This window comes from Emydura macquarii, unplaced genomic scaffold, assembly GCF_026122565.2.
Source record: "Emydura macquarii macquarii isolate MOO-44397 ecotype Brisbane River unplaced genomic scaffold, CSIRO-AGI_Emac_v2 contig_3372, whole genome shotgun sequence".
In the NCBI taxonomy this organism is placed as follows: domain Eukaryota; kingdom Metazoa; phylum Chordata; order Testudines; family Chelidae; genus Emydura; species Emydura macquarii.
The window spans coordinates 222,758-244,031 of NW_027133509.1; the positions used below are offsets into that span (position 1 = coordinate 222,758).

Here is a 21,274-nt window from a genome sequence, read left to right on the forward strand (position 1 = left end):
AAATGGTCCCATCCTGGCTCAGAATAACAAAATGGTGATGTGAATGGTGGTAATTTCCAAATGAAAAGTAAAATCCACAACCCAAAACAAATTTGGGAAATAAAGGAAGTTGCTCCTTGGGGCAGGAAGTTATTGCTGCCTTGTAGAAAGAAAGAGACAGGCACAGATTGTTGTTGTATCTGTGCTGGTCCCAGGATATCAGAGAGACAAGATGGGTGAAATAACATCTTTTATTGGACCAACTTCTGTTGGTGAAAGAGACAAGCTTTTGAGCTACACAAAGCTCTTCTTCAGGTCTGGGAATGGTACTCAGTGTTGCAGCTAAATATAAGGTGGAACAAAGTGTATAGCAAAACTCATTAACACATATTCTAAACCATGGATACTAGGATGGCTCCCCATTATGCCACCCTCTTCATGGGTCATCTTAAGGAAGAGTTTCTGGACAAATGCACCATGAAATCAATGATATACCTGGGATACATCAATTATATTTTCATCCTCTGGACATGAAAATATCTCACCTTGATGTTCACCACAACCACCACCCCATCCACTGAACTCTCTAGAACACTTGCGCACTGGCATCAACTTCCTGGACACAACAATTAGCTTCAACAATGGAACTCTATGGACAATTATATACCAGGAACCCATGGATCACCACACTTCCCTTCACAGATCCAGTAACCACCCCAAACATACCAAGAAATCTGTGATCTAAAGTCAGGCCCTCAGATACCATAGGATATGCTCTGAGGAAAGTCCAAGATACAGACCTTAACAGATTGTATGGGGTTGAAAAGTGGAATGTAATCATGCTGCTTTTAAAAAATCTAATTCTAACAACCCCTATCTACATGAAACTTGATTTAGTCGATGTGTAGCATGGGTCCAACTGCAACTGTACTATGTTACTGTCCTATTAAGCTCTAGTGTAAACAGGGTCAAGCATTTTTAATACAGTCAACTAGGCCTGCTCTCTGCCATATATGTAAAATGGTATGGTGCTTTATATGCTTGTTTTATTCCACTGTAAAATCTCTGGGGCAGAGATTGGGGATTCCTAAGCACCATTCCTCCCAGATCTGCCGCAATACGAAGTGAGGCACGGTAGAAGTAAAAAGGAATTATAACGCTTCACATCACAGCCACTAAGGCCCTGTCTGCATTGGAGAAATCTGCACCAATGCAACATTAAACGCCCTTAGCAGTGGACATGGTCACTCAGGGCAGAGCCAAAGGCTCCTGGGCGGCAAGCCGATACATTAACCACGGCCCCCGCTTCTCTGCAGCCTTCGCTGCTGGATACAAGGCAACGCGCACCGCGCTGCAACATCGCTCTTGCAAAAGAAGGCGGCTGCAAACCACGCATGCGCACAGCTTAACACAATACCCCACCGTTTCCACACCTGCGCATGCGCACAGTTCGCCTACTGCTCGTCCCCCTCCTAATGGAGCGGTCTGCTCAGTCAGTCCGCGGTCCCGACGGCGGCGCAGGCGCACGGCAGGACAAAGCGTCTCCCCCTCCCCCCTCGGCTGCGCGCAGGCGCCGAAAGAAGCGCTCTGCGGACGGGGCGGCGCGAGGCGAGCGTTTCCGGGAGGCGCGCGCGCGGTTGAATCCTTCCTACCGGAAGTCAGGGAGAGCGCCGCGCACACACACACAACGCACTACGAGTCGCGCCGCGTCGGCGCGTGGCGTGACGTAACGTGAGCGTCTCTGCGCCGGCGGCGCCCCCGGCGCGGGGGGTGTCGGGAGTCTCTGGGACTCGGGAGCGGGAGGAGCCGCCCGGCTGAGGCGGCCGCCATCATGGTCTTCTACTTCACCTCCAGCGGTGAGTCCCCGGCGCCCCGCCTCCCGCCCCGCGCCCATTCACCCCCCTCGGCCCTCCGCACCCTCTCGGGGCCCCCCCTCCTCCTCCGACCCACCTCGGCTCCCCGCGCCCCCCCCTGTCAAGGTCCCCATGGGGGGGGCTAAGGGATCCCCGCAAAACGGCCGTTGGCGGCTCGGACCGGCCAGCCCCCGCGTCCCCTTCCCACCTCCTGCCATTTCCTTGCAGGCTCCCGCTCCCCTTCCCTTGCAGGGTACCGAGCTCGGCCTTGTGTCCCCCCCCCCCAGGCACCGGGCCTCCCTGCTCACCTCCACTTCCACCCTCCTTCCCTGCAAGAGCAGGGAGCCCCCCCGCCTCTGTGGGGGAGGGTGTTTCTCTTCCCTGGGGGCTCCCCTTTTCCCTAGGGATCCTCAGTGATCCCCCCCTAACCACCCCACTTTCACATCACCCTGCCTAGGTCGGCTGCCTGCCTCGCACCGTACAAGCCAGGTGAGGGGCTTGCCCGTATCTCCCTCCCCACCGGCCAGCCCAGGATTGTTTTCCCTGCTGCGTTCCCGGGCCCCATCCAGTCTAGTGTCCCCAACCAAAACAAGGAGGCTCCTCCCCTGACCCCAAGGAGAGAGTCTGACGGCCTCTCCCGTCTGTCCTACCGTCAGGAAAGCTTCCCCAAGGTTCGCTTTGCGTTTTCCCTGGCTTGTGCGCCAGTGGTCCGGTAGCAGTACACCAACCTCACACAGATCGCTGTGATCGTGTCTACAAATGAAGGAAGTCCAAGCCCTTGCCCGACCCAGCTTACAGTCTGAGGTCCTGAGTATGCTCAAGGAAAAACTTCTGAAACATTCTGTTCTTGCCAACCCTAGTTCAGCTCCATTGGTTTTAACCCTGGGGAGCCCTAGTGCAGATGGCTTGCTGTTACTGTCTTAAGCACCATGTCAGATAGACCTGTTCTTGGCAGATTAGATAACAGAGTTTCGAATGGTGACAGTAGCTAAGAGGCCCTTTGCACTCGGCTCCTGTTTTTGCTAGTGCCTGTGTCACTGAATGGATGTTAGCAGGAATGGGCAGGGTCTTTGAGGCCCAAGTACTATGAAGCATGGGGGAGAGGGATAATAAATACAATCAGTGCTTCTACTTCTAATTACTTTTTAAATAAACACTTTCCACAAGTCCATGTACAAAGATTGGGCATTCATAAAAGACCAGGTGAAATCCAAATTTTAGTGCAGTGTGGGGGGCGATTTGGTTCATCATGAGGAAAGTACCCCCAAAAAGTGCCCTGCTTGTAGCCCTAGTCATGTCATCAACCTATATGCGTTTAGCTTTTTTTAAGTTTTGTAGACGGTTTTAACCTGCCCTCCAAAAAACCCTGCATTCAGGAATTAAGATCATCACAGTCTCACCTTGTTTGCTCTACCTCCCTTATTTTTCTCCTGGGATGGAACATTTTAATTGTCTTTTGTGTGTCTATTCTTCATCTCTTGGTTTTATTCCACTGACCTTTTAGTGATCTGAGTGTAAACTTCTTTGTCTTTTGTTGTGTATTTACATTCTCTGGACTGAAGGAATAGCTTTTCATTTCTATAGCACCTTTCTTCCCTTATGAGGATTTCAAAGCATTTACAAATTGATAAATGAAGAATACATGGGGATCACTTAATCCAGCACTGGCATGTAGCCATTTTCTACTAATGTGCAGGCAGCTGCTGGGTGCTTAAAAGTGAGTGCTGGGTTTCCTGGCTTATTAGGGCACTAAGTGCACAAAGCCTGAGGTGAGTCCTCCCCAGTGCCTTCTAACTAGTTGCCCCTGAGTCCTGGCACCACTTTTCTGCCAATTAGATGCTGTCTCTTTTGCCGCTCATTGGTTTGGTGATAGAGCCACTTTGCAGTTTGGGGAACAATGTCTTAACTTCCTCTCTCACTTTCCAAGCCTTCTAAAGCGCACTGTACATAAAATTGAGCTATGGTTCTATCTAGGGCAGAGATTCCCAAACTTTGTTGCTCTGCCTCCTTTTGGAGATTCATGTCCCATGCCTTCCCTCTCCTTTCTCTGCTCCCCGATCGGCTTCCCCCCATCTCCCTTGCTTTCACCCACACAGCATCTTGGGCATGTGCAGGGCAGGATGTGAGGAGATGCGGGATCGTAACAGGCACTGCAGGGGCCGGCTTGCTGACCTGTCCCGTTGTGTGCTAGCTGCTGCTGCTGTTTCTGCCTGCGGAGAGGATCTGTCTCTATTGGCACATGCTCCTGGGAAAGTAGACATGATGCGGGCAGGTTCTACTTCACATCAAGTGCTCGTGCCCTCCTGATGACCTTGTTGCACCTCCTCAGGAGTCTGCCCCTCACAGTTTGAAAATCTGTGGCTTAGGGGAGTCTAATCATACTTAAGTCTTAAGTGGCCAGAATCAGAGAGAAAATAATAACCTCTTGGGTGTTATTTAAAACATCTTCAGTTGATACCCAAGTGTATCAATCATATGAGTTGAAGGGGATCTACTGCTAGGGCATATAATGCATTCCTCTAGCATTGTGGCAGGATTGATGTCATTTTCTCGATCATCCCAGGTCACTTAAGGCCCGGTCTACACTACACGGTTAGGTCGACATAAGGCAGCTTACCTCGACCTGATTATGTCAGTGTACATACTACGGCCTTGTCCCACCGATGTAAGTGCCCTACTCCACTGACATCATAACTCCACCTCCACCCTCTGTGTAGACACTGTTACTTACATCAGTTGTTGGCTTTCTTGTCAGTTTCAGGGGCTCTATGCTGGAGCTGTGAAATTGACAAGAAAGCCAGGCAGCTAGAGCTGCCCATTCCCAGCCGGGCTGCTGCCCGAAGGCTCCCCGCTCAGGTAGCCGAGAAGCCCAGGCAGCTGTCCCCCTGTTCTCAGCTGGAAGCAAGGAGTGGGGCAGGTGGAGCAGCTGGGCTCCCAGTGGGCAGTTGCGCAGAGGGCTTTCAGCCCCCCCTACTGCCATCTTTTCGGTGGGTGGAAGTGCTCCTGGTAAGGACACAGTAATTACTGTTAGTGGCTGTAAGTGGACCTAACATAGGTTGATTTAGGACTGTAGTGTAGACATGACCTAAAAGTCCCCAAAGGGACTGATTCATTGGATGTGAGATACGGTTGATTTTTACTACCATTGCATGTGCCATATAGGTAAGTAGCCTTTCTTTCCATAGACCCATTCCAACTGGTGTGGGATCAGATCCCGTGTTCCTAAAGGAGACTTTTCTCTGCTCCGCCTCCTTCATGTAGCTTCTCACCATGTTGACTTCTGTCTTCTGTTTTTCAGAGGCCAACTCACTGTCGCATGAAACTCTTCAGTCTGGATGGGTTCAGCAGATTTCTCTAATTCCTTGATCTTATTTGTAGCTGTCCAGTAAAAATCTGGACTCAGTGTTATATTTACACTGAGACATGGATATGTTTTTATTTCCGTCAAAATAAGCTACAAGTTTAGTCCCTGTTCAGGGTAATTTCTGAGTTTGTAGGCAGTTGCTAATTTGTCTGGCTATTGAGAATGGTTTATGTCCACACACACTATAGTTTTTACTCAGTAATCATGGAAATTAACCATATGTCACCCTTGGTGACCTGGGCTAGCACATATCTTTCTTGTTGCTACTAAGGTTGTGACTTTGTGTTGCCATATAGAAGGGACAACCCAACTGTAACATGGTTAGCCAGTGGTCCTTCCTCTCAATTTTCTCTACAGTAGAACATCTCAACATATATTGCTCTTCTTGTTCCCCTGTCTCTAAGTGTGCTGTCCCTTGCTGAGGGATTTATGGGAGAGCTGCCCAGTTTTTCCCAGAATGGCATGATACAAATGTGTCTAGGCTGTTTGGTGGTTATGGACACACAAGGAGAGAGAGGAATTAGCTAGGATGCTCTAAGAGGGTAGAATTCAGATGACTTGTCCAAGGTCACAAAGGGAATCAGCATCCGAGCTGTGAATAGAGCTTGAGAATTTCTGATTCCCAGTCCTCCACTGAGGTGATAGGATTGCACCCTTCTTTAACTATATAAAACAAAAGTGAGCCCAAACCACATGAAGTGTCTTGTCCCTGAGGTCTGTCAAACGGCTGAATAGTCTTCCAAGGGAAGTGGTGGAAACTTAGTTGTTTGAGTCACTTCAAAAAATCATGGAGAACAATCTTGGGAATCATGGAGAAAACCTGGGAAGCGAGGAGGGCGGATTAGATGATTTTTTTTTAGCTCTAATTTCAGAGATGTAGATAGTGTTTGTCAGTACCTCTGTGCAGTTTTGTATGAAACACCTTTTGATTTGTGTCCTCTTTCTTATCCCTCAGTTGTTCCTTCCATTTACACCATTTACATGGGAAAAGATAAATATGAAAGTAAGTACATGAAAATGCTTGGGAGAAGCTTGATAGGTTTGGCGTTTGTTTTATGTTGGTTTTTTTTTTTTTTGGTTGCCTTTTTTAAACTCTGTTTTTTAATTTGCCTCTTTGATTTTACTGCATTGTTTGAAGACAGGATTTTCCTGATAGCTGCTTTGCAAATTGTGCTATATACTAACTCCTTATATAGTCTATAGTATTACTTTATAACACTGTGGGTTGGGTGAGAGGGGAAGTTGTCAGAGGGCTTAATCTGAGGTCAGTGGGTACTCTGGGCTTTTTGTCGGGGTATAAAATGGTCACGGAAACAATGTAGAAGCCTAGCATGGTTTGACAGTGCTTTGTGTTTAGTCTGTTTCATTGTTCCCTGCATAATTGGTCAGTTCTTCCCATCTTGAGTTAGTGTTCTTCAAATAAAATAGGTTTTCTGTCGCTGTGTCCTCTTCCAGCAAACTAGGGTACAGTCCTGCTTTATTTCATGTCACTTCTTGCCATTCAGTACTTGAGGCAAAACCAAAAATAGCACTTCAGTTGAAGAGAGTTTGTGCTTTTGTCTTGGGAATTGCCCTACTAAAAATCTCCTCCATAGGATATTTATGCAGAGATCAGTCTCTCCCAATAAAAAACTGAGCCTTGAGCAGAGTGGAGGAAAAGGGGTTGAAATTAGAAATGTTTAGAGTTTGGCCTTGACACGTTAGTCCCCAAGGGCACTGTGTGTTTCAGGCCCTATTGGGGTTCCATCCCTCTCACTCTCCGGGTGCCATACTGTAATGCAAATACTTCTGATGTCAAGGCCCTTTTGTTTTTAAAAAATAACAAGTGGTGTGTGTCAAAATGCATTCAGGAACCTAACTCTGGCAATCATTTTCCCCTTGATTGCCTGTGTCTCAGTGGGCATGTTTGCTCTCTCTGCTCAGTTTTCTTTTTTTGTTAATGCCTGCAGATGAAGACCTGATAAAATATGGCTGGCCTGAAGATATTTGGTAGGTACTGAAAAGTGCTGTTTAAGTCCTTTGTGCTTATGAAATGAACTGCCCTTCCTCGTGAACTTGAGTGGGCGGTAGCGTTGGTGCTCTTCTGGCTACTATGGGTGCTGTTCAGAATATTAACTAGTTTAAACACAGTCACAGAGGATTGTTATAGAGTAGCACCTAGAGGTCCCAGCTGAGGCTGGGGCCCCAGTGTGCTAGGTACTCTCTCACACAAATAGCAAGAACCTGTCCCTGCTCCAAAGCATTCATAATGTAATATGGCTGGCATGCACATGGACTAGGGGTGCCCACACGTGGAGTTATTCAAGAATAGCTGATCTTGAATAACTGTGTAGACTCACTCTAAACAGATAAAGGGTGGTAGGGGAAACAGGCACGGAGGTGGAATAACGTGTCCCAAGTCACACGGCAGATCAGCAACAGAGCTGGGAATAGAATTATGGTCTCCTGACGCCCAGATCAGTACCCTCTCCACAGAAGCATGCTGCCTATCCAAACCGGTCCCTTTGTCTAATTCTTCCTTATTCTTCTAGTACGTGTGCATGCACAATGTCACCATCCTGTGTACTATAGTCACATGCCGCCTGGCAGAGTGAAATATTCACTGTCCTCTTGTCTCAGTTCTTGCCTTCATTCTGGCACCATGAGTTGAGCTTAAATGACTCTCAGGATCTTGACAAGTGAAAGCTATGGGTAACCTAAGCAGACCTAACTGGTCCTTTGTTCAGGGGTGGTTATGGGCACTGCTATCTCCCACACACGCTGCTGTAGTTCCCCTACCTGGAAAAGGAAATAATTAGAGAGGGTTATTTAGGGCAACTCACTGTTTGCTGTGAAGATGCTATTGATTACTCTTTGTGTGGATCTTTAACAGATTTTCCATGTTGGTAGTGACCAAATGTGTTTGAGGCCTTGTAAAGCTGTTAAACGTTGTATGGGATGGGCCAGTTTCTCAGTAGACAGGCGTCCATATACAAAGCCTATCATCATCATCGATACTTGCTTCTTGTTAGCTGTTTCAGACAAGAGGCTAAGAGTTGAGTGGGCCATATAGACAGTACTCCCTTCTCATTCCTACAGCTGGTCTTTTTGGGGGTTGGATTGAGGCATTTCGGTGGAGCTAGGCCAGTGGTTCCCAACCTTTATGGCTCGAGGGCCACAAATATCATTTTTACAAGCCTGAAGGGCCACCAGTCTATCAGCTCACAAAAAATGTATTGACGTACGCCCCGTTAAAGACTGCAAATCACGACATATTTAAAGGAAATATTTTGATGCTACTGGGCTCATTTTTACATTCACTATTTTATACCTGCAAATGACTCACAGTACGTCACACGCTCACAGACAAAGCCCTAGTGTAGATGAGTAACTGTCACCACATACTGTAGCACAGGCCTGGCAGCTAAGCCATGGTGGGTGGCCGGCTGATCTCTCCTCCCTCTGGCTCCAGCAGGGACTCTAGCGCCTAGGGTCCCAGATGGAGCTCTTTGCCGTGCTCCCAGCTACAGCCAGGGGGAGGGAAGTGCTGATATCCTGTCCCCTTGGGTGCAGCAAGGAGCCTGCACCGGTCTTGTAGCCCCACGGCAATGTGCTCTGCCTGGGTCCTTAGGCAGTGGCTCCCTTCTGCAGCCATCGGGAGGGGAGCAGCAGGCCACTTTGAAAGACCCCGTGGGCCACACGTTGGGAACCACTCAGCTAGTGTGTAAGAGACATGTACTACCACTGCTTTTCTTGCATCTGCTCTGAAAATTGAGTAGGAGTATGTCTACACTGCAGTAAAAGACGCACTGCTGGACTGTGTCAGCTGACTTGGACTCACAAAGCTTGGACTGCAGGGCTTTAAATTGAAGTGTAAATGTCCAAGCTCAAGGACCCTCCCCTGTTGTGGGGTCCCAGAGCCTGGGATCCTGACCAAGTCTGGACATCTGCACTGCAGTTTTATAACCCCGGAACCCAAGTCAGCTGACGTAGGCCAGCTCTGAGTGTTCTGTTGCAATGTAAACATACCCTATGAAGGAAAATCCTAGGATCTCTTGTTAGCATTAACTATCACTTTTAAAAGAGCATATTTTGCTCTTTTTAAAGAGGGAATATATTTTAATAGACTTGCAGTTGAATAACGTGCTTTGCTATTGTGATACCATTCTAATTTGGTTTTCTTTTATAATTAGTAAGTGATTTAGTTAGAAAGGGTAGACATCTATGCTGTTTCCATAGGAATCACTAGAGGGAGCAAACAGCAATATCTTATTCATAAGATCTTTCTGTTAATGTAGACTGTGTATATTATGTTTCAAAGAAAACACAAGGTTTTTTAGTAACTGTTTCCTTTAGCTTTTCAATTTCCTCCTCTTGAAGGTGGGTGAATATTTGCTCAAAGATTGAAACACCTGATAAGCTGTAACAGTTTTGTTGCATGCTGTCAAATATGTATGGTCAGAATATATTTTAAAGCTTTTACCCGTGGGACTAGTAGTCTGTTGTGGCAATCTGTATTGAAGGATTTATTTCAGATCTAGTGACCCTCCGTTAAATGTGCTTTTGTATTCTGTAGGTTTCATGTGGATAAACTGTCCTCTGCGCACGTGTACCTCCGACTACACAAGGTAATCTCAGAATCCTGGTGCATTTAAACAAGTACATACTCATACAGCAGTGGCCTGCAAAGGGTTTTTTAAAAATTGGGTTTGTATCCTCTCATTTCCAGAAAATATTTTTTCAGGAGTTAGTTTTCTCTGCTTGTTTTGTACCCTAGAACTTTCAGGAATGTCAAGTCTAGTTCTTGGTTTAGGGGGGTGTGTTGTCCCAAATATTTGAGTTTATACACACAAATGTGGCGGAATAGATTTGTTCTGGTGATGCACATAATATGCTAGGCGTTATCCACACACAGGAAGTCATGGTACCTGCCCTAAAGATCTTACAGTCTAAGGCCCCTATTCCACAATGAGCTCTGTATGCATAGACCCACCTGCTTTCATGTAAGTGAGGCTCTCGCAAGGGCGCGGATGTGTAGCAGAACAGGGCGTATGCTAGAAAGCAACATAAGAAGGGCAGGGGAAAGGGTGCTGGCAAAGTACAGCCCAGGACGGGAAGTTGCATAATCTGATTGCAGCTCTTGGTTCTGCCATGGATTTGTGGGATCTAGGACTAATCACTCTGTCTGCCTCATTCCTCTTTCAATAAAATGGGGTTAATGCCTCTGAGGGGCATGGAGGCAAAACTGAAAAGTGCTTTGAAATCCTTGGACGGTAGGTGCTATAGAAGTGCAAAGTGTTCTAAATTGTGTGTAATGCAGGGGGTCAGACCTGTGTTTGTACAGCATGTTCCAAGTGCACTGTTGGTGTGGTGTTTATCCTGTGTTCATATGTCCCATATTGGCCCCTTAAATGACACAGCAAGCCACTCATGCTTCATTGGTCTGTTTTAGGGGCAGACAGTGGATGATATTCCCAAGGAAGTTTTGATAGACTGCGCTCATCTAGTGAAGGCCAATAGCATTCAAGGTAACATTTATTATTGAAATTGGCCAGTGTCCTTTGGAGATTAAGAGACAGTGTACAAAGGGTGGAGGGGGTGTCTATTCCATCCCAATTTACTCATTATTCTTGGTTTTGATATCAGAATAAGAAGTTTTAAGTACACTTCATAGCTTGCTGTTTTCATGGGAAACAGATGTCACTTGCAACAGCTGGTGCTGCCTATATTTTCCTACTGAAACATTAATCTCCTGATTCCTGGCTGTGCCTCTAAATCACTATCTGAGTCAAAGGAAGTCTTGCCATTTTCCTTCTAATACCCACTTGAGGCCCTCTTTTTAGCAGGTAGCCTTCTGGCAAAGCCAGATTTCATCTGGAGTTCATTAACACTGCTTTGGCCCTTGCTGCCTCAGAACACGATATAACAATGTTCTTCTGTCCCATTGTAATGCTTACTTCAGATAAGAGGAAGAGGACAAATCTTTACAAATGTTACCAGCCAGAAGCTACGTAACACACCATTACTCTGGATGATTGTGGAGACAACTTGTCAGAAGGTTAAGGGTGGGTAGGGAGAATAGAAATGTTTCCCACTTCTGATCCTTTGATACAAGAGCTCTCCTTTCTCCTCTTACTGCCTTGTAGGCTGCAAAATGAACAACATCAATGTGGTGTATACACCATGGACCAACCTGAAGAAAACGGCAGACATGGACGTGGGACAGATAGGGTTTCACAGACAAAAGGATGTAAGTGTTTGCTGTGTAGCTGCAAAGAAACCCACCGGCTGACTGCAATACCTTCCTTCTGCAATACCCTATGCTTCCATATTGAGAGCTGAGTGTACTGTGTCACACACAATGGCTCTAAAGCAAGGCATAGTGTGGTCCAGGGGCATGGGGAAAATCTCATCTGTTTCTTGGTGGGCTAAACTACGTTTCCACTTGGGTGTCAGAATATCGTAAAGTAAAACACCACAACATGTGGAAGGCACAAGTTACAACAGGACTGCAGAGCCGAGTAATATCAAATATTGCCAATATACAATATCGAAGTGTCTAATACACTTTCTGCTTGAATTTCCACCTACACTTGGATTATTGACTGACGCCCCTCTGACCTGGTAACAACATAATTGCAGTTGGTTTGCCTCTGGCTGGTAACATACATATTTATGATCGGCCACTCCTTTCATCTAGTAGTGGGAGGTCTTTCCTTTAAAATCTGGGGGGTTTTTCCCTATTTTTGTATGTGGAAGGAACTTCCAGACTCAAAACATGAATCTAGTTATCATCTTCCAAACTGCTGACTCTCAGACTTGTGATCAGAGAAGGGTTCTCTCTCGGCATCCAGGGGGTGGCACCCTGCCATGAAATTGTGAAGACTGAGTGTGAGAGCACTAGCATCATGTATAAAAAAGATCTAGGTTGTCAGGGGAGGGAAGGAAAGATCAACTTGTGGTTAAGGCCTAGGTCTTGGATCCGAGTCCTCTTCTGGCCCTTCCACATATTCCCTGTGTGACTTTGGGGAAGCTATTTAATCTGATCAAAAGCCTTTTGAAGTCAGTGGACTCTCATAGACTTCAGTGGGTTTTGACTCAGGCCACTGGTGCCTGAATTTTCCAGTCTTGAGAATAAGGGTGGTACCTACCTTGGTGTGTGAAGACTTTGCCTGCAAAATAGTTTGAGATCCTTGAATGGCAGGTTCTGTAGAAGTGCAAAGTGCTTGTTAAAACACACATCAGTACTGCCAACCGCAGTGTTGAAGACAGTGGTCCACAGAATGGGCACAGCACACTCAGTGGCAGTATGAGCTTCCCTTGCCAACATGCTCATCCGTGGTCTACGGAGACGTGCTTCAGGGGTGGGTGGAGTGGCCCTTCTCCATGCCCCGCTCAATCCTGGGTCTCTGTGCTGAGACTGCAGCCAAGAAAGTTGGTCAGTGATAGTTGTGATGATGGTTTGTGTTCTGGTGCCCTTCGGATCTTTTCACACAGGCCATTGAACAGCAGCAGGTGACAATGACTTTCCATCTGCTTAAAAGAGATTCAGGAGCCACACACAATGGTGGAAATGCTGCTCTTTTGTATTTACCTCACCATGGAATCTCTCTCTCTCTGAGAAACAAGGTGGATGAATTTTTGATAAGGATTATAGTTCTTTCCATCCCAAAGGTGAGAACGGTGACAGTGGAGAAGAAGGTGAATGAGATAGTGAACAGGCTAGAGAAGACCAAAGTGGAGCGGTTCCCCGACCTGGCTGCTGAGAAGGAAGCCCGGGACAGAGAGGAGAGGAATGAGAAAAAAGCCCAGATCCAAGAGATGAAACGGAAGGAGAAGGAGGAGATGAAGAAGAAGAAAGAAATGGAAGAACTGAGGTGAGTGATGTCTGAGATTAGCTCCACCTGTGAGCATTTCCCATCGGTGAGTGAGACTTGGATGAGGGCATACTGTACGCAGTTCCTGTTGAGTCAGTCCTACCCTGCTCTCCTTAGACTAGCACAGTCTTAAGAAATAGTGTTTGCTGTACCAGGTAACCTTTCCCTTGTCTTTGTCTTGAGAATTAGATGTATTCACCCAATTCACTTAATATAAACTGGAGGGAGGAGTAGTTTGTAGAGCTGGGAATCAGGACTCCTGGGTTCTTTTCCCACCTGTGCCACCAACTTGCTGTTTGAGCATGGGCAAGTCACTGAACTCTGAAATGAGCATAATAGCCTATTATATCTGTAAAGCACTGAATTGCTCTGGTGAAAATCAGAGCCTGTGTAGTGCTTGTCAAGCTTCAAAGCACTTCACAAATAATGATTTTAAAAAAACACGAATCCTACTGCATATGAAAGGGCATAGGTGCTCCTTTAACTGCACCATGATGAACAGCTGCACGGGTTGATCTTCCAGTCTGACGGGAAACATTTGTGGCCATATTGGTCCTTGAGGGAAGAGTAGATAAAGTAGATATGTTAACCCGCTGACTGCACCAAACGTACCTGGACGCACAAACAGTCTGACCCAGAAAGTCTCACATGACTGCTTTGCACATATAAAACGTTACAATAAATGGTAAGCAATGTGTGTTTAATAAATGGTCATGAGGCTGGAATTGAGGGAGTCTAGACCCCACTGCTCCTGTCGGAGTGCTCAGTCTTTCAAAGGAGCGATAACTAAGAACCCCAATACAGAGGCAGCTGAGTCCCAGTTCAACTTCTGACGGCAAGAGAAAGAGCTGGTGGAACATTGGATTACAGATCACAACCCCTCTCCGCCTAGACTTGCCCATGCCTTTGGCCATCCACAATCCAGCTTTATAGTAACCCTAAAGCAAAGAGGGTCTTATAACCTCTTGTTATCTTGCTGGTAGTATGTTGGGACAAAGCTGTGGAGAAGGAATGTTCTAGAAAACTCATGCGCTGGCTCTTTGTGGATGAGCTACTGTGGTGACCTCTTCTATCTCTGACTTCAGTGTTTTTGCACCAAGGTGTCTGTGCTCCCCACAGTCCATTGACTCTTCAGTTAGGGGTGGATTGTGTTCTTTGGAAAACAAGCTAATGTTGAGATCTAATGTGTTTGAATTCTCTCTGAAGACCAGGAGGGTTAATCTTGTGGGCATTCTACCCTATTTCATGATGGATGTTTAAGAACGAGTGGTTATCTTGCTCCATAATTTCTCTTCTTTTGCAGGAACTACTCTTCACTAATGAAGTCTGAGAACATGTCCTCCAACCAGGTATGTTCTGGCTGGCATCTGTGAGGACCTTGCTTCTGGAGGCCTGAATAAGAGTCAAAGTAGGGTAACAGGATACGGATGTGAAAGCGGGTTTCAGCCCGATAGCTGCACATGGTGAACTGGTCCCCGCGCTGTCCCTCTCTTACTGTAGGAGTTGCAGAACAAAATCCAATGAGGGGAGTTCTATGGGTGCAGGGAAAGGGAGTTTCCTTGCAGTGCCTTCTAGGGATGTTAAACAGGCCTAGGACACATCCACCCCTTTCTTTTCTCCCCAATCTCCCACTCTGCTGCTCTGAATTCCCTTCAGTTGCGTTTAGTGCCACTTGTCAGTAGGGGTGAGAAGTTCTGTATGGGATGGTCGACCGAGTGCTGTGCTGGGACAGCCACCAAAGGGAGAGTAAGAATTTTACGTGAAATTTTGTCCTTCTGCCTGTTTAGTTCAGCATCTGGTTTGTCTTGGGGCTTGAGGAACCACCTATCTTTGTACTGCTCTGTGACTAAAGGTGCACATAGCTTTTAAACCAAGGGGGTCTCCCTTGCCCTGAGGAGTAGGCAGGTTAAAAGCCAACTGAAGCCGAGACATGGGACAACAGATCAGGAGAGGAAGGTACTGTGGACTATAGAGAGGCAGTGAGATGGCTTGAAGAGGTGGATTTGAAGGAGGAGAGAAGGGAGTGTCTGGTGTTAGGAGCTGCGTACTAGAAGGCACAGAGCTGAGAGTGGAGCAGTGAGACAAGGACTGAGATGCGTTTGGGCAAGCATGAGGGAAAATGAGAGCTAGGTTAGATGAGGACTCTCAGACGAGGCCCGGAGCAGAGTGAAGAAGTCATTGTTTCTCTGGTGCATACTATGTCTCTTGCATCCCTTTGCTTTGGGCGTGGTATCCTTCCTCTGAAAGCAAGGCCCATCCACCTGCCACCGCACTGAGAATATCTCTAGGCAAATAAAGAGCTCCGAGTTCCTCCCACAAATCTCAGTGTAAAATCCATTCACCCGGCACATCCCCAGAGGCTCAGCAGCTGCTTGAGGCAGGCTTGTGGTTTTCATGTTTTGTTTTTGTTTTGGTGATTCTTCCGCTGGTTTCCAGATGACAGGTGAGCATTCTAGGGTAAACAGAACCATGGGTTTAAGCAGCAGTGCCTCCTGCTATGCACCTGCAAGCTGTGTCTGATTAGTGACATGTCAGACACCCCCAGGTGAGGAAATGGAAAGGAAATTTCCACCTCGGGGGTTATCACCCCTCTCTGTGTCTAAGCCACGTGTGCTTTTAAGCTGGGGTCAGATCAAGGTAAAGTCACAATAAAGGGTTGATACACAGGAGTGCTGGCCACAGACCGATCTCTACTTCATGGCCTGTCACATGATATAGGTGAAGGTTGCAAAAGGTAATACTCCTGTCACATGGCAAAGACTAGCATCTGCTGACAGCTAGGGCTACACGGGTTATCAGAGCTTAATCACCAGTCCCCCTGCCTCTCCAGGTTGCATGTGAAGCATGGATGGATGACCTACAGTATTGGGAACCTGTGGAGTCCATTTACTGGACAGCTTGCAAGCTCTCTCCTGTATCCATACAATTGGCCGGTTGGGTCTAGGCTTTGGGTTAGAGGGGAAAATCTCTTAGTGGAGCACACTTGTTGAATGAATAAGAGAGTACTTATATTTAACGTGTAAAATGTGAGCAACAACATCCAAAGTACCCAGCTTTGGGATTGATTAGCAAAATTCAGAGAATCTGGTTTTGGGATTCGTTAGTTCCAGAACTTTGATCGTGAACCTTTTGAGTAAGCCTGGGCTGACTTTATGGCTTTTGCATCGAAACCAGAAGAAACTTGGCCACTTCTTTCCATGATGGGAGAGGCTGCTGACCAAACAAATGGTTTTCATTCTGCAGGCCTGCAGACTGTCTAAGATTTCTAAAAGGGTTCGCACCTCTGTTTGAAATTTTTTTTAGGGGTCCGCAAATGAAAAAAGGTTGAAAATCACTAGACATCACCGTCTCGCCCGTGTTAAACTTCCATTTTAAAAAGGTAACCCAATAATTCCATTCTTTCCTTCCCCCCAGGATGGCAATGATTCAGATGACTTCATGTGATTTGGGGCGCTCTCTCGTTTTTGAATCTTGAGATGGACTGACATGTCTTAATTTTCCACCATCAATCAGATGCCAAAAAAGCAAATGCTGACTTCAGAGTTTCTGACCCTGTTCGAATCTTCACTGGCAGTATCTGACCAGACCTGTGCCGTGGATCTCCTAAAGACAGTATCCTGTGTGAGAGTGAGAATGTGTGAGTGGGGGGGCATAAATTCTGGTTCTGCAAGGACCTTGGTATATTTATTTTGAGGAAGGGGCTTTTAATCTGAGCTGTAGGAGTGTTGTGCTGCCCTGGTGAATTGGCAGTAGACTGTTTCAAAAAATGTTGCCATTACTGTAACGTCTCCTCGGTATAAATTCAAACCTGAAATCAGAATTGCTGACTGAGGACTCTGTTCTCCTCTTGCTGAGTGATTCTTGTTGATGGCACGTGTGTGTTCATCAGAGCCAGGGATCCCTGTAAACCAGGGGTGCCCGAACTTGGCCCAGCTGATGGCCATATTGCAAATCTGCCTGGAGCCACCTGTCTTGTAGTAAATGTAGCAGGTCGTATTACAATGAAGGCAGATACAGAGCCTGTGGAGACAAGTCTTGGCCTGCATCGAAGCCTGACAGTTCTGATTGAGATGGAGCACTGCATGCTGGGGACGTGGTGTCTGAGGCTGCACGTCTGTAGCGTAGATGAGGATAGTCATAAATTGTACTGGGCTACTCTCTGGGCCCCTTTGCTCTAAAGGATTAAGCTTGCAAATAAGGGTTTGAAAAGCCTGTGAGCCTGCGTAACTCATAATGTAATGTGAATAATAGTACATTCGAAATAATCGTGGTACCTATTGCAACTCGTGTATATACGTTAGAATTAAAAGCATACCATGTTACTGTTGGGGGTCGTGTTTACAGTGTTGTGGGGACTCTAAACATGTGATTCTAGTTGGGGAAGGAACATCGGGGGGCTCGAGGATGAATACAGTAGAACCCCATTTATCTGAGCCTCCGTTATCCAACTGTCCGTATTAACTGAACCGCCAGCACAGCCTAGAATATGGGAAATGGACCCTTCAGCCCCAGATGGCAGGGCTCGGGCTGTCAGCATCTTAAAATAACGGCTGCTCTTTGCCCATACTCTTGATTATCTGAATTTTTGATTATCCAATCTGGTCCCGGTCCCAATTAGATCGGATAAACAGGGTTTCGCTGTAGCTGGGGAAAATGCTTTTCAGCCGTTGTTAACGCGGCTGATTCCTTAATGAGAGCTTACATGGAGCGTGAAGGAGAAACTGAAAGAGCAATAAGATTTCTCGAACCGTGTCTGTCTTTTCAGTTCAGTTCCTCCACAGATGCAAGCTCCTATGAGTTGAGTAGCCACAAACAGTAAGGTCCGTGTAGCTCTCACGCTGGATACGTATAGCGTACAAAGTCAGTCAGGAAGTACTCTCATTGTGCAGGGCTAGGTCAGTGCCCAGTAGGTAGCGTGTCCCTGCCCCAAGGAGTTTACAGCCCAGCTGTCTTGCAGAGTCTTCGCCCAGGGGATGGGTGATCTGCTTCAGAGACCGTAAGAGCTGGCTGAGATCTATGCGTATTAGCTGCACATTTTACAGGTCCAAAAAAGCGCTCTGGGTTTCCTCTCTTGCCACAGTGGGGGAAGTGCAATTTAAACGCGCAAAGATCCCTCGACTGTTTGCCCCCCTCTGAAGATCTCATTCCTCTCTTCTGGGCCCCCCCTAATGCTTATTTCCATTATCCCCCTTAGTCATGCCCCAGGGTAGCCTCCACCTCTGCCGGGGAAGCATGGGATATTCTGGAGGAGCAGAAAGTCTCCATAGACTCCAAGCCAGTGATTGTATTAATTCTGCACTGTTGTTTCCAGAGGTTGTTGATGTGACTGTTTCACATTTATATTGCAATAGCACCTAACCTCCACAATCAGGCTGGGCCCTGTTGTGTTCGATGCTTTACAAACACAGTTGACATTGCCTGCCTCAGAGAACTCTCAGTCCAAAAGACGACTTGCCTCTTCCAGCACTGATTTGAAGCATTGTCACTTCCTTATTCGTGGTGCAAAAACCCCAGTGTAGGATTGCTCTAACCCTAAGGAGAAGGGAAGTAGTGCAGTGATTTCCTCCTTTCCTGTGGTCGTCTCATTAGCAGGAAGTCAAGCTGCTATGTGGATTTCCTGAGATGACATGTTGATGTACACAGCACACAGTGGTTTAATTTCACTTGGCTTTCATTTTTGTGCAGTAGTTAAGAGACTCGCACTGCAGGCTTGCCAAACGGATCTTCATCTAAATCTGACTTCAGTGCTGCGCACTGGGCTTACGGCTACAGAGCGGACAATGCACAACTGCGTCGATGCCTGAGGGGGCAGGTCTCAGTTCTGTTCCTAAAGGCGAGGTGTCCAGATTTCAAAACCCTCACCACAGCTGGTGCTAATGGACACCCTCGTCACCTGAGCCGACTAGGCCACAGAGACAACATTCTGCTCGTGCTTCGGGGTGATCTTGTCTGATCGGGGGTCAGGTTTGTTGATGGGGCAGGGTGGGGGGAAGTTTGCGCTGCATCGACCAGGAGTCTGTTTCACTCCAACTCCTTTCCTGGTTTCTCCAAATGGAGTTGGTTTGGGTAGCTGGCAGCCACCCTTGGGTTGGCCTGTGTTCTGCCTGGAGCCAGACTAGATGATCAGAATGGTCTTATGGGGCCTTAAAATCTACGAAGCCCTCAAGTGCAGTTGCCTGGTTCTAACCTGAGTGCCTGAGCATAACGCAGGATTGCTGATCAGTGGCAGGCCGGTGACTGAGGGGGAGTTTTACTATGGCTACTCCACTGCTGCTTGGGTGAGCAGCTTTCACGTGCTGGGCGGAAAGCACAGCTTCTGCGTGCCTTTACTGAATTCTCCCGAAGCCCCATCACAATCCCGGCTCCCTCACTTGGCTCCCAACACCAGCTGGGGCGACCCTGTCCATCGCAACCACCAAAAGGGACTCATTGATCAAGACAGTCCCACTGTCCCTGCTGGGGCTGCTGCAGCTGGGAAACAGCTATTTGACCACAGAGCTTTTTAAGCAGGCGAAGGCACAACACGATCCAAGGGCTGGGAGTTGAACTGGGAGAAATGGAAACTGAAAAGAAGGTGCAATTTTGTTTTAATTTGCTGTTGGATCCGCCCCCCCCCCCCCCCCCGGCTTCCCAGTTTTCGGTAACTAGTCATTGGAACAGCTTCCCCTGCTCTGTGATGGATTCTCCATCACCTGAGGTCTTTAAATTAGGCATGTCAAACATACGGCCTTTCATTTAGCTTGCAGACTTCCCATGAAACTGTGGGCTTGCCTACACATCACTGGAGCCCACATGATGGGGGATGTGATTTTTGTAGAGCACACCTGTGTTGCGCTGCTACTCCCCCGTGTTGACTCCGCTAGTGTGCGTCAATGTACTCCTGTTCCAAGTAGGACTACAACACTGCCCACTAAAGAACATTTAGTGGACACCAGCAGGGCTCACGTGGGGGAGGTGGAGTACAACAAGCTGTTTTGCTCTACAAATCACACCCCTGTAGTCCAGACTCCAGCAACCCAGGTACCCCCATGGACAGGTGGAGACCCTCTTGATTGCATTTAAGAGGTGCTGGAGCGGCATAAGTCTGGCAGAAGCTGGTATGTATCCATGGGAGGGTAAGTGGCACTGAAGAGTACTTAGCTTGCAGCTGGAGCATAGATACCCCGACCTGGGGAAACGTCAAACCAAGAGTGCATGTAGGTAATGACCAGCATGGTTTATCTTTATCTAGTTCTGTTTTAACAGCTGTTACTGACTGTGGCCTGCCCAAGCGGCAGGGTATCAGATCAGGCCCATCACACGAAATGAGTTGGACACCTTGTGCTTTAGATCAAGACTGGATGTCTCTGGTAGATACGCAGTAGCCCAACCAGACGTTCTGGGCTCGATGCAGGAATCACACGGTGAAATCCGTGGCCTGTGTTCTGCAGGACGTCAGACTAGGTGATCATAATGGTCCCAACTCTATGAATCGAGGAAATGAGATACAGCGCCTATGCTGGGCTAATACTAGTAAGTCGGGTTTCAGCCGTATGAGTCTCTCCGAGGATTTGGATTCCACGACCTCTGAATTCTAGCAGCTCTGGGAAGGCAAAGTTCACATGTCGTGGTGAATGGGAAATGTAGGATTAATTGGAGCTGTCAAAGCAGAGGAATCCAGTGAATTATGAGGCAGCTCTGCCAGATGCGTCTCCCTCTTCTCCCTGTTTTGGGGGCTCCCCTGCAGCCAGATGGTTTCAGAGACAGGATTATAAATTACAAATGGAAGAGAAAATGAAAGGGACATGAAAATATTAGGCCCTTTGAACTGTGGGTCCTCTTCCTGGTTATGACAATTTCCTCTTTGCAGAGCCCTCGCTCTGCGCTGGGATGCCCTGAATCCAGCTAGCACAATTCTGGAAGCACTTAAGGTCTGAAATCACATGGGATTTTGCCTTGCTTTTATAGATTGACTAGACTCAATGAGTAAAAATAAAGTGCATCTCAATTATCTGCCTCTCAAGGGCAATACATGGTCTTAAGTGGATTCTTAAAGAGACGCTGCTGATTAGGTTGAGGCCCAACATTTCAGTATTTGCTTTAAAATGGGGTGGAGGGGAGGGAGGATAGGATGTACGACACCCCATTGCATCCAAACTTTAGCCTTCTAGAAATTCACAGGTGTCACATTACTGCAGATCACAGCCACTCCCCACTTCACAGTACTGCTGGAGCTAAATTAG

The 21,274-nt window shown here is 47.2% G+C and overlaps 1 protein-coding gene across 1 annotated transcript; it reads left to right on the forward strand.

The window, feature by feature from the left end:
* The first annotated feature begins 1,699 nt into the window (after positions 1-1,699).
* CCDC25 (coiled-coil domain containing 25) lies at positions 1,700-17,379 on the forward strand. Its single transcript, XM_067534026.1, has 9 exons — positions 1,700-1,835; positions 6,152-6,199; positions 7,146-7,185; positions 9,752-9,803; positions 10,628-10,703; positions 11,322-11,425; positions 12,850-13,052; positions 14,356-14,401; positions 16,467-17,379. Exons 1-9 carry the CDS (start codon positions 1,811-1,813, stop codon positions 16,494-16,496), a joined length of 624 nt encoding a protein of 207 aa, XP_067390127.1. The 5' UTR covers positions 1,700-1,810; the 3' UTR covers positions 16,497-17,379.
* The last annotated feature ends 3,895 nt before the right edge of the window (positions 17,380-21,274 follow it).